The following is a 13,762-nucleotide window of genomic DNA, read 5'->3' as shown; positions in this document are numbered from 1 at the left end:
GGTGTGGAACAACATTAGGGTGAGTCATTAATGACATCAATTTCATTTTTGGGTGAACTAACCCTTTAAGCTCCACCCTTGAGCTCCAGATGCTCTGCAGTGAGCACTACCTGGAATAAGCAACCACCAGACCCTCCCTAACCCTACCCAGAACTCGTCCCCTCCACCCCATTAGACATCCAGAGAGGAGGAGCTGAACTTTATATACCATTCTGAAGCGAGTGAGTTCAGGCTTAACACAAGAACACAGATACTGCCACCTAGTGGAGAATTACATAATATGTCAAACATTTTTATAATATTGTTATAAAAATGTTTGACCTTTAACACTAGAATAATGTACAGCAGCTTATAATTTGTTTATCATTTGTTGACCTAATACATGCCTTGTTTCATTGCACTGCCGATCAAAGTTATTTAAATTTCCGTTAGTGGCAGCAACATACAGATCTATTGACTGACTTCAGGCTGACCCAGACCTCATTAACACACACACACACACACACACACACACACACACACACACACAGGCTCCCCTAGAGTAGTAGGGCAGCAATCATGTTTACCGCTGATTCCTGAGTACAGCAAACCAGGTTCACAAAACTACATACACAAATTGTAAACACAGTGATTATGTTGGATTAATCTGTTCAACTGCTTCAGCGGTTCATCTTTGGGTGCATCTGATTCTTTCATTTCCTCACAAAATGTTTTTTTTTTTTTCATTTTTCTTGTCTATCTCTTGACTACAAATATAATGCCAAACGATGTTAAATATTTACTGGAAATACTGATAAATGAATAAATGAATAGAATGAATTGACTAACAGGATGATTAAACAGAAACATATTTTGAATAGGGGTTTTAATGATCCCCACAACAATATCTTTACAGTTTGTGCGACTGTGTTGACTTATCATGGTTGTGACAAAGAAAAATGATATAAAACTCACCGTGTAGTGTGAGGGCTTGGACACAAAACAAGTAGGCTACCTTTGGAAAGAGGACCTTGAGAATGAAGGCTGACTTTGATTTTGCCTGATTTATTTCCATAAATATCTAATGGTGCTTACAAAATATAGAAATTTTAGTTTAAATATTATTGTTCAATAAATATTAGTTTATATAATTATATCATTTAAATAATATGCCATATTTGGTATCGGAAAAGGGCCCGTTAGTGATTGTAATTTCAAATTAATCAAATCAAATTTTCGGTTATAAACGAGGAAGCTGTTTTTATCGCTGGTTTGGGAAATATTTTAAAATGATAAAGACAACACACTGTTGAAAAAAACAGCATATGCTGCTTAGGAATAGCCTAGAAATCTAGACGCACCCTAGCGGCAGCAAATTTAATCTGCCCGCGAATGTCGTCTAGCAACTCTCAATACACTTCTGAGCTGTATTCCCCTTACTCTTGCCGGGCCAATGACATTGTGTATAGAGTCGGTGACGACATGACGACAGCCGAGTTGCGTTTGTGTGCTTCTAGTAAACACAGAAACTGGCGAACGGCGGTCTTTCGAATCAGCTTTGACCGCGACTCTGGAAGACTTGGAGTTAAGCTTTTCTCTGAGAAAAGAACGGCACTGAAGTCATTCTTAAGAAGGGAAGATGTGTTCAGAGTTTTGCCGCCTGGATTCGGCGAATGTTTAATCTATCAGCGAGCTCTTTCACCTTCGTTGCTCTGGTTGGTTATAGCGCTATCCTAACGCGTGCAGAGGGAGTTTGAAAGACAACCGTTTATCCCGCCCCTCGGATTGAGACGTCAATGGTGAGTTTCCAGACCAAACATCTTGATGTGGGTCTGGCTTGTCAGGCTAGCTTAGGTATGTAAAGCATGGCAGCTTAATAATACACTAAGCTTCAGTGAAGCGACTCAACGTTACTAGCTCTAAAGTGACGTTTTAGAATTAGTAACGGCGGCTTGGGCTCAATTGTCAACTTGAGATTTGAATCTCTGGCGGAAGGACAAGAGTGTTTTTAAAGACATTTATTTACTCACTTGTGCCTTCGAACTGTTGTATAAATGTAAAAGAGTGGTGCAGGTAAGACATCACTTTGTAGGTCAAAATGCAGAAGTGAGTTAGCATTTTAGCACTTCCGGATCCATCGTCCCGAGGTCAATGTTTTTTTTTTTATGGGATTTTGGGCAAATGGCTGAACTAAGGTGTGTGGTGAATACAAGTTCAAGACGCTTTCACGTTTTATTCTGTGACATAAAATACACCAGTATTACTCGACTCGTGAAGCGGTTACATGTCTTGAAAACGTGGTTGCTAACAAGTGGCTAATGGGGCTACAGAGGCTGTCGAGGAGATTAAATGTCATCATGCCGAACAGGTAAATCAGTCGCTTTTACAGCCTCATTATGCTTATAAATGTGGTCTTATCAACTATCAAATGTCCTGGTTGTTTTAATGTTTTTAGATTTAGTTGTTGAAAGCTTTACTACCACAGTCGCTCGACTTCAACACCACCATAGATGGTCTGTTGAAGTCGAGCGACCATGGTAGTTTGTTTATAGCCTACCTTTAGCTTTTTACTTCTGGCGACTGCTTAAACACTTCAAGTATTTAAGCTTCAAAATGAATAAAAGTTGTGTTCATTTGTGATAATTATCTTGATTGACAAAATGTGTAAGATTCATAAACTTGTGTTGATCACAGAGCTTGTTATTTGTGATAATCCAAAAGCCTATGGGAAAATCCTATTGGAAAATCCTACTTGTGTGATATTGCTCATAGTGATGTTTTATTAACAAATTTCAGGAGAAGCACGTTCAGACAATTAAACCGCGGGCAAAAATTCAGAGCACGGAGCCCTCCTCGGACAGCACGGCAAATACGGATAATCTTTACTCTTTTTAATTTGATGTAAGTGTGAACTTGTGCATATATTGTTGACACACATTAAATGCACACAGTTTATTTATAAACTGTAGAAAAATGGTTCTTTATACTCAGTGAGCGGAGAATCATGCAATCATAACACAACGTACATGATATGTTTCTTTATTTCATAAACAGAAATGGTGTCTAGACAAAATCTGTAATTTATATAACACTAGCAATTGAAATGCATGAAAATGAGTCCTGCACAATACCGTATGTACACTGGTTTTTAAGTCATTAAATTCATTAGGGTCATGTAGCATTTCAAAATGAAAAAAAAGAAGAAGTAAAAACTCTTAGTACAGAATAAGCAAAGAAACAGCTACCTCAAATCGACAATATTAACACAAAACAGTCTTCTAGAAAAAATGCAATAAAGAGAGTCAGAAAGAGAGATAGAGAGAAAAAAACAACTCGTGTGACTACTAGCCAAAGAGCTATTCCATTAAAAATGATGCACCAAAATCTACCAATACAATAATCCATATAATCTGTGTAAAAAGCATGTAGAAAAAACACCTGATGCAGTTTGCTGATACAGTCATTGACCAGTAATGAGAGGTATGAAGGATTTCACAGGTAGATAAGTGTGAGAGAGAGAGAGTCCGCTCTGCTAGCCGAAACATGGGGGCTCGCAGCCCCTGCATACACACTTCACTTGAATGTGAACTATGGCCTCTGGAAGTTCTAAGGCAAAGTTGGAGGTGCACTTTGTATTCATGGTACACTGGAGCATCCCCGTCGGGCGAAAAAGACAACTTGAGGAAAAGGAGCATAGTTATCAAACGGCCATTTCTCTGTTCGCTTTAAAAACGTACAAAACAAAGAGACGGAACGCTAAACCTATCCATTCGAACGAGCCTCGTCATTTCTATGTACATGGCAAAATTCTTGTAAAACCCGACACCTTTTTGTAAACATTTTGCCTTTTTCAAACGCCATTTTCTGCCTGCGCGTTCAGTCCAAATACCAAATGTTTTATAAAGTTAAGCAAATCGTGAAAAAGGCAAGTTTTTGAGCAATCCTTTGGAACGCCAGTGTTCATATTTCTGAGAAGCAGCACGAATGAAACCAAATTATCCGAACAACATTAGACAGGAGCTTACCTAGATATCGGTTCTCAATACATTTACCGAAGCTTAAAATACACATCTTTTGCAGATCGAAAGCTTAAACGATTGGCTGCAGCCAATTTACAACCAAAAACGAATTGCTGGATTTTATTTCAAGATAGCCCTTGTTGGGGTTTTTTATCCAAAATAATTGTGCAAATCTGGTTGGTTTTCTCTACGCATCAATTATTCTTAGCTTAGAAACTCTAAAAAAAAAAAATGTAAAAAAAAAAAAAAATGCTACCCACCCATTAGCTTTATAAGAAGACACAAAAATGCAAGACACAAAAATAAGTGACAAACGAAAGCTGAGCTCAGCAGCTACCATCAAAAATGTCTGAAAACCAAATAAACATAACCAAAAAAAAACAAAAAAAAACACGTTGGCACGCACCCTGAGACAAGATACAAGAGCAACCACGAGTCCGTTATGAAAATAAAACCTCTGTAAAACAACAAAAACTAGCAGAAGTGTTGTTGAGAGGAGAGCTAATAAGCTTATTTAACCTGTGAGGCTTTCCGTGACCAGGACGAACCCTTGAAGTCACCGTGGAGGCAAACATGATGCAGCTTTTAGTAACAGAGGCTAACAGAGGTCAGAATTCCAATCCTTGCCACCCAGACTCTCGGTTTCTTCCGCCGCTTCTTCAACGTCTGTGGCTGAACCGAAGCGTCCCCAGGCTCTTAAGGCCAAGTGTGCAAGCGTGAGGAGTCAGCCGTACCACGTACGGCCCAGAAATACGCAAGCACACCACAAATACATTGCTATGCGAGGAACATAAATAAAAGCAGATTTGGGAAAATGTTTTTGGATAGCCTTGATGCAGGTGTGACCTTTAGTTTTTTTTTTCCAGAAATTGTGGACATAGATTCTCAAGTGTACGACAGTGTGCTTGTCAAGTGGAAGGTCATGCTTTCCACGCTTCATTATTCATTATGTGTACAACAAGAAATAAGAAGAAAACGCTTCATTATAGGGATGATTTGCATATGTGTGCACGAATGTCCACTTGGACCCATAAATCTTTAGTTCTAGTTTTGTACCTGATCACAATTTTGAAATGGCAAATACTGTTTCAATTTCTTTAGAAAAAGAGAAAGAGCAAGAGAAAAAGAACAGATCCACAATGAAAACAACAGCACAACTATCCATCACAACACCTCTAGATTCTACATCCCTAGGAGAGACACTCTACCCAGTGTCACGTGTTCGTGTGTGTGTGTGTGTGTGTGTGTGCGCTTGCATACGAGAGGGAGAGGGGATGCATTACAAGTTCAAACGTGTCTGAATATCAAACTATCAGACTCGCAAATGCACAAGCACGCACACATAGAGCTCTAGGGGTCAAAGATCATTTAAATAATATACGGAACTATGTCAAATAAGGGGCACTCCCAACTGTTGCATTACTAAAGGGCTTTTCGCACATGAAATAGTTAACCCCGTGTAAACAGAATCCTGGGTAATATTTAATATTTGTGGTGTCGGTGTTAATGATTGGACAAACGCAGCACGTGACCCGTTTACGTAAGCTCTAGCACTGCGCGTCCTCATATTACACACATCTTACTGTAATATTAAGTTTTAAACTCTTCAAACTATGAAACGGACACTTTTTCACTGCAATTGTTGCGTTTTTCCTATCAAGCGCAGAAACGTCTGTGACTGTGTTTCCAAATTGCGTGAATATAAGATGTGATTGGTTGTCGGATGCTAAGCATCTACACCACATCGTTTCACGCCGTACAAGTTTGGCACCGCAATGTGTGCTTAACACTGCAAAAGCGGTGCTAACCCCGGGTAAAAAGCATGCTAACCCCCATTTTAAATTACAAGTGTGAAACACTCCTTTACCCGGGGTTAAAAGCGGTGTATAGAACGACGATAACCCGGGGTTAAGATCAGTGTGAGAAGCCCTTTATTGGGAGATCCATTTTTAAAAAAAGATAAACGCTCTTAGTTTTTGCTCAACCAAACCAGAGTGAACTCGTCGGGATTCAAACCGTTTTCCGAGGCCTACATTTTGAGGCAAAGAAACTCTAAACAAACTATATAAAACATACAGGCAGCATGCAATCCCATTAGTATGGACATACGTGTCTAAAAAATGTACAATAAAGGGAAATATAGAACGACTTTAAAGAATGGGCTTATTCAGAGCAGATTTTCCATGCTCCCTAAAATTGATTTTTAGTGTCTTCCATAAATATGCAGTTTGAACTTTTTCATTTGATTTAAATGAACCTGAAAACGTTCTTTATAAGATACCATGTCATTAAAGATCATCTGCCGGGAGAGACACTTTTAAGTGTCCGCGTTAAGTGCTTCCATTTCAGACTTTTTAGGGTTCCTGAAAAAGAAATCTACCCTTTCAGAAGTGCTAAACGGTCAAAGAGTGCTGAGGGGAGTCATTGAGTTCAACATCATTTCCTGTTCCTGTCCGAGCAGTAAAACGGGGCGGAACTGAAAGGGAGTGGGATTGAGATGACGTTTGTTTTATATAACACTGTTCGGAGGCGTCCGCAAGCACACTGTAAATACTGATAAAAGAGCACGTTTTCACATTTAAAGGAGAACAGCTCACCACTACGCACACCGTTTACATCCAGATTACATGCAAGGGGCTCTATGCGCCGCTCCGGGGGGTTCGTATGCGAGCGTGTGTGTGCATGCGTGAGTGTAAGAATGCTAGTTTCCTGAGTTTAAGCACACCCATCGTCGTGGGGAATTCATTCGAGACAGGAAACAGCAACGATTTTCCCTTCGTGGCAAAAAGGTGCTTGATCAAACCCCAGAGAAAAGGAAAAAAAAACAAAAAAAAACGAATCAACGGAAAAAAGCCATCTAATGTTCTACCTGTACAATATTACCGAGACCGTCTCCATGCGCCGTACTATTTACAATACGCTTTCCGCCGGGCAAGCACTTCTCGAAAACATCCAATGGTACAGTATTGCTGACGCAAAAGGTGTCCGAAACTACGATTCCAATCGCTCGTCTTTCCGTCTTACTTTCTTTCGTATCAGTGCTGTGGAAGGCAAAGGAGGAATGTTTTTAAGATACCACCATCTGAACAAATTAAGTGTTGCGGTACACAGACACTACAAACGTATGATGCAGAAGACATTTTTGCATATGGACATTTACAGTCTAGCTGCTGTAGAAAAAAAACGGTATTATTTTTTTTTTCATGAGTTATACTGAACATTCAGAATATTTCCTGAGTTTGAATTTACTGTGACAAGGGCCACAAAGAGAAAGAGACGAGAGAAGGAGTGATGGAGATTTAGAGGTAGAGGGCGGGAACAGTGAACGGAGGAGGGGTGGGGAGAGAGAGAGAGAGAGAGAGAGAGAGAGAGAGAGAGAGAGAGAGAGAGAGAGAGAGAGAGAGAGAGAGAGAGAGAGAGAGAGAGAGAGAGAGAGAGAGAGAGAGAGAGAGAGCGCAAAATGCTGCTGCTAGGTCCATAGAGGTCTGAATTTGAGATGTGGTCAGAGCCCATCCCATCTGAATGGACTGTAATTGGAAACAGACAGTGTTGCCACTGTCATGGAAAGGTGTAGCACCATCGTGAGAAGGTCTCAGCCACTCTGCCATGGCTGAATCATGAGAGAAAACCTGGAGAACAGTATTGCTGCTGTTAAGACAACTGTAGTGTCGACCTTTGTTTAAAAAAAGACAATTAAAAAGACATAAATATATATATAAAAAAAATCTAAAACACTGGCAGAGGCTGGCCATCTCAACAGCCCTCGAGTTTTGAGGGTTTGTCAGAAGACGTAACTAAATTAAATAATAAAAAAAACATAAGTCAACACAGAGAAACCACCGTCATTAGGTACAGTCCTTTCTGTTGGGCTGTTCGTCGGTCGTACATTTATCTGTCATCTCCTGACAGAAGTCTACTGTCACCGTCTGATTGGACTGTTCCAGGGACAGCCCTGCCTCCAGGTAGGCGGAGCCGGCCTCTTGCTCCTCCCTGTCATTGGTTGCGTCTTCCGAGCCGTTCCCGGTCTTCCACTGGGCCGGTCGCGGTTGTCCGTCTTTGAGGAAGCTCTGTTCGGGGGTGGAGCAGGTGGTGAGGTCGATGCTGCCGGCGGGCAGGGCCTGGTTGCCGGGGGCGACGGAGGCGGTGTTGCCGGGGCGCAGGATGGGGCAGTAGTGATGGACCTGTTCTGGGCTCAGCTGCACGTCTCGACACACCTCCTCAGACAAGCACGAGAAATTCTCCCACAGCTCTCCCATGCACGCCTTCAACTGGTTGCGCTCCGTTAAGAGTTTCTCCTTCTCACACACCTGCGGACACGCACAAAACACGTTTAAAACCTGTGTGTAGCGCAGCTCACACACTTTTTGACCAATAAATAGCCATTATTTTTGCATGACCTTTCCAGTCGTGCTGGATTTTTTTTTTTTTTAGAAAGCACTTTGCAGAGATTGTGGAGAAGATTTCTTGCAGGTTTGAACACTGTACATGTTTTTTGTTGGTTTAACTTTAAAAATTAAGTAACCTGGTTGCCTTAAAATTGAGTTTATTTAAATTTTAAATTTGAGTTGATTCAATGAAGCAAATTGGTTTAATAAATAGAAACAAAAAATATTATTGTATCTGAACCGCATAAAAAAATCTGCTAAATCTGGAAAATAGCACAATTTGGCATGTTTCATTGCATCATTACACTGTAAAAAATATTTAGAAAAAAAGTTACCTGGTTGCCTTAAAATTTTGATTTAATAAAATGAACATTTTTTGAGATTCGACAACCTTTATTAAAATATTATTAAACGATTTTGTAAGCATATTGGGTAATTGTGTGTGTTTTATGTGTGATGACACAGTGAAACATGCCAAATTTTCATGATTTATCAAATTTTTTATGTGGTTCAGATGCAATAATATTTTGAGTTTCTATTTATTAAACAAATTTCCTTCATTGTATCAACTCAATTTTTTATTTCAATAAACTCAAAATGTTAAGGCAACGGGTTACTTACTTTTTTTAAAAGTTAAACCAACAAAAAACAACAATTTTTTTTACAGTGCACAAATAATACACACACAATTACCCAATATGCTTACACAATCTTTTAATAATATTTGAATAAAGGTTGTCAATTCTTTTTTTTTTTTATTGTATTAACTCAAATTTTAAATTTCAGTGAACTAAAAATTAAGGCTACCAGGCAACTTATTTTTTTAAATAAATTTTTACAGTGTAGATCAAGTGACAGTTTATACTTTTCATGATTTAAACTTTATCAGTAAGACCCTCAAATGACATCAGATGTCAAAAAAGACAATTTCTATCAACGACATATTCTAGTTCAGAGTAAAAAAAAAAAATATATTATTTGGATTTAACAGTAGTAAGTTTATAAGTTTTAGAAATAAATAAATGCTTCTGTTCAGTAAGAATGCATTAAATTGATCAAAAGTGAGAGTAAAGACTTTTATAATGTAAAAAAAGGTCAAGAATCCTGAACAAAATGCATAATGGTTTCCACAAATATATTAAACAGCAATATAATAACAGGAAATGTTTTTAAGCACCAAATCAGCATATTCGAATGATTTGTAATCATGTGACGCTGAAGACTGGAGTAATGATGCTGAAAATTCAGCTTCAATCACAGGAATAAATTACATTTTAAAATATTTTTATAGTACCTCTGATAATGCAGTTTTTATTGTATATTTTCCTGAATTACACTGAATATAAATATTTATAGAATATCATCATACATTACAGTTTTATTTGTATTTTTTACATTCACTAGGACATATTTCATAATACTCTTCACAGTTGTTGTTTTCACAGCACTGAAATATTTCATTGTATTTATATCGAATATAGATATATAATGAGTCGGCGTTCTGGTGTAGAACCTGGAAGCGCTGCACTGTTTAACACTTCATAACATTAAGGATGAACCACGGAAGTCACATGGACTATTTTAATGATGTCTTGACTACCTTTCTGGACATTGACAGTTGGTATGGTGTGGCTGTCTATGGCTGGTTCAGAAACATCAAAAATATCTTCATTTGTGTTCTGAAGATGAACGAAGGTCTCACAGGTTTGGAACGACATGAGAGTGAGGAATTAATGACAGTTTTCATTTTTTGGTGACATAACCGTTTCCTTTGACCAATTTCCATGACTTTTCCTAGATTAAAAATCACAAATGAAAAATTCCCTAATATCCACAGCTTTTGCTTTATTATGGGGACCCTGTACATTGAAATAAATGCTTATTGAGAATATGTACATTATGTTTGTTTCCATTTCCGGAGTGTCTATTTGTGTAAATAGTCTATCTTGTTGGCAAAGGCTATTCACACTAACCCCATCCACCAATGTGTGGTACATAAAGTGTTCTCTACTGAGCGTCTACAGTGGCACAGGCCGAAGGGAGTGTGTGTCATTGGGAAGTTTGACCCAAATTCAAACCCGCCTTTTGCCAAACTCATTCCGTTTTCTCATCACATATCAGATCGGAAAGGCATTTCATTTCAATGCACATGAAGAAAATATTTGAAAAGGAGAGAAAAAGTGCCTAACGATTCAACAATCCTTATTGGGTAAAAGGTAGGTGTAGGGAGGGCTTTATTGTCCCAACAAGATGGCATCCATTCTCTTATTTTAATAAATATAGTAATTTACACTGTGGTATTATTGCACCTTGATAAATGTACAACAATACTGAGGTGCAAATAATATTTGCACCTACACTATTTATCAGTATTAATAGCATCTAACAACTATTTGCAGTTATTGCAAAGAACTGCTCTTTTTATATAGGCTAGTGTAAATGGAATATATTGCTATTGTCACTTAGTGTAAAAATCCACTCCTTTCTTTTAACAATACTCAGTATGTTTATTAAAGCGATAGCTCCAAAAATGAGTTTCTCATCTGTTGAACACAAAATAATATATTTTACAGAAGGTTGCTAATCAAACAGTTGATGGCAGCTATTCATCCGTCGGTAACCAACATTCTTTAAAATATCATCTTTTGTGTTCAACAGATGAGACACTCATACAGGTTTGGAACAACATGAGTGTGAGTAAATGGGGTGAACTATCCATTTTTGGGGATGCCCACAATGCCTGCGAGAACATTTGGTCCTCACACATAGGCATACACACACTGTGTTATGAACGTACAGTGATCTATAGGGACCGACTGAGATATGTAGGTCACCCTGCAGCACTAACACGGTCTTCCCGCTCTACACACTCCACAGATTTCCTGTCTTCATAAATGTATTCATTCTACAACTTCATTTCAGTTGTGCTTTAATATAGCCGTCAAACTCCAAGATAAGAGGCGAAGAAGGAGGAGAAGAGGAGCAGAGTTATATCTCCTGCTGCTTTCTGCGAGATTATATGGAGGATGTGTATGTGGCATCAAAGCGCGGGCTGTCAGGCTCCATGCACATACATGGCTTCAAACATCAAAGACAGTCGGCTCCGCCTCCATCACGAAAACAGCATGGGACCGGCTCTGTGATTGACAGGTAGCCGTGCTGCCATGGCAACGTGACAGCCAAGGAGACGAGGTCCCTTGCCGCTCGTGGTGATTGATAACAACCTGAAGGCCCCCGTGTACAATAAAGATGTTTTGTCACACACAGCAGGATCGAGACGGTCTGTGTTTGTGTACGTACCAGTTTGCGTATTTCACACTCAAGGTTCAGGATGCAGTCAAGTTTTCTCTTGCGGCAGCGCTGGGCCGCGATGCGGTTCTTACTGCGTCTGCGCACGTCGTGGATGAATTCCAGCTGCTCCGAGGTCAGCTTGTGCATTTTCACCATCATTTGGAAGTCATTGCGAGGAAGATTCGTGATTTGATCGACAGGGAACGGAAGTTTGACCTGTAAAGACATACAAGAGCGAAGTGTTACTATTCTTCCTGAAAGCTCGGGCCATAAAATCAAGGCCACAGAGCTCATCTAAGAACAAGAGAATTCAACACAATCGACATCACACAAGAGTGACTACACCATTTGTTTCAAAAAGCATCTTTCTCCATTAACGGCCATTGACAATTATCCGTGTATTCTGATGAAATAAAAGGTAGTAATATGTAACCTAATTTGCAATGTGTTTGGTCACCACTAGATGGAGGCAGAACACAGTTCTTCACATTCACAGCGTGCGTTTCTCACGAGGTCTAACACAAGCTTACATCATCCACCAGCAGCATCACTTATTAACAAAGAGGTCAAAAGAGCAGGCAACACTCAGAACGATAGGAACAAGAAAACATCTTTCTGTCAGAGAAATAAGAAAAAAGCCAAACGGCAGAATTTTACATTCCTGTCAGGTGATCACCAGAGGGCATGAGTATGCAAATGACAACTGTTAACCAGCTAAGCTGTCAGCGGACTCTGAACATATCACCCAGCAGGACATGATTTCTCCTTCATGTACAATGAGTGCGATACTCTGGATGTTTGACAATATTTGACACTTGACTTCTCTCCATCATAGTCTGGATGGATTTTCCTCCTGTCATACTTCGACACCCTGCTGTTGTCAGAGAGCGCTTTCATCGGGGATAAAATGAGTTTAACTGAAGCGCAAAGTCGATCAGGGTTTTGAGGGAGACATTCAGTGTCTTTGTACTGAACACAGATACTGGTTTCTTATATCTGACAAAATTTGTTTCATTTTGTTTGTTTTTAATGCCTTTAAGAAAAAGTTTTCCTCACGTCTTTTGCCTCAATAAACTCCCAATTTACTGCTTTTTAATAGTTATTAATGTTTGTAGTGTTTAAGTTTAGGATTACGGGATGTAGATTATGCTCATGCAGAATAAGGCATTAATATGTGCTTCATAAGTCTACTAATAAACAGCCAATATACTAGTATGCATGCCAATAAGCAACTAGTTGTGAGAATTGAACCTTAAAATAAAATGCAACCCAATATTTCTTATTGCATATGCATTATAGTTCAAAAGTTTGAGGTTGGTAAGATTTTTAAAAAAAATTTTTAAACAAGTCTCATGCACACCAAAGTTGCTTTTATTTGATAAAAAAGTACAATATTCACCGTTCCCGGTTGGTGGAGCAATCTTCTGACATCCATACGCATGGCAGAATCATCACTTCATTCAAAAGACAGGTAAAAACTAATAATAACTTTTCCATGAGCACTTAATCTTATCGTCAAAACAAAAAACAAAACATCTAACTCTTCCTCCTCTTTTTTCTCTTTTCCCTCCCTAATCTAGATTTTGCTACTCTTTTATTTCCTTTTTTTTAAAGAATTATTTCCAAATCTTTGTATTTAAGGCACTTTGCCTTTCTTCGCCTCTTCATCTCAGATTGCTTCCTGTACTCCTCAGGTTTAAGTCCCTTTGGATATAAGCGTATGCTAAATGCATAAATGTAAATGCAATAAACAAATGAACTGTTTTATATCTTAATATATTTTAAAATGTAATTTACTCCTGTGATAGCAAAGCTGAATTTTCAACATCATTACTCCATCCTTCAGAAATCATTTGCTGCTCGAGAAACATACATTATTACTTTCAATGTTGAAAACATTTGTGCTGATTAATATTTTTTTGTGGAAACCATGATTTTTTTTCAGGATTCTTTGATGAATAAAAAGCTCATAATTTAATAATAATAATTTAGAATTTAATAATTTATTTGAAATATGAATATTTTGCAATGTTGTAAATTTCAATTTTGATTCATTTGATGCATCCCATATGAATACAATTATTATAA

The 13,762-nt window shown here is 38.5% G+C and overlaps 1 protein-coding gene across 3 annotated transcripts in view; it reads right to left on the bottom strand.

Moving 5' to 3' along the window:
* Positions 1–3,002: 3,002 nt before the first annotated feature.
* The window catches only part of bach2b (BTB and CNC homology 1, basic leucine zipper transcription factor 2b), a 130,126-nt gene continuing 119,366 nt past the window's right edge, over positions 3,003–13,762 (bottom strand). For all 3 annotated transcript variants that reach the window (XM_067416897.1, XM_067416900.1, XM_067416899.1), the window contains 2 exons: positions 11,684–11,890; positions 3,003–8,305 (listed from right to left, as the gene is read on the bottom strand). In XM_067416897.1, coding sequence (XP_067272998.1) covers positions 7,844–8,305; positions 11,684–11,890 — 669 coding nt within the window. In that variant the 3' untranslated portion in view covers positions 3,003–7,843. The remainder of the gene's footprint in view (positions 8,306–11,683; positions 11,891–13,762) is intronic.

Source organism: Pseudorasbora parva, chromosome 15 (genome assembly GCF_024679245.1).
Source record: "Pseudorasbora parva isolate DD20220531a chromosome 15, ASM2467924v1, whole genome shotgun sequence".
Classification (NCBI taxonomy): Eukaryota; Metazoa; Chordata; class Actinopteri; order Cypriniformes; family Gobionidae; genus Pseudorasbora; species Pseudorasbora parva.
This window is presented reverse-complemented; position numbering and strand designations above follow the sequence as displayed.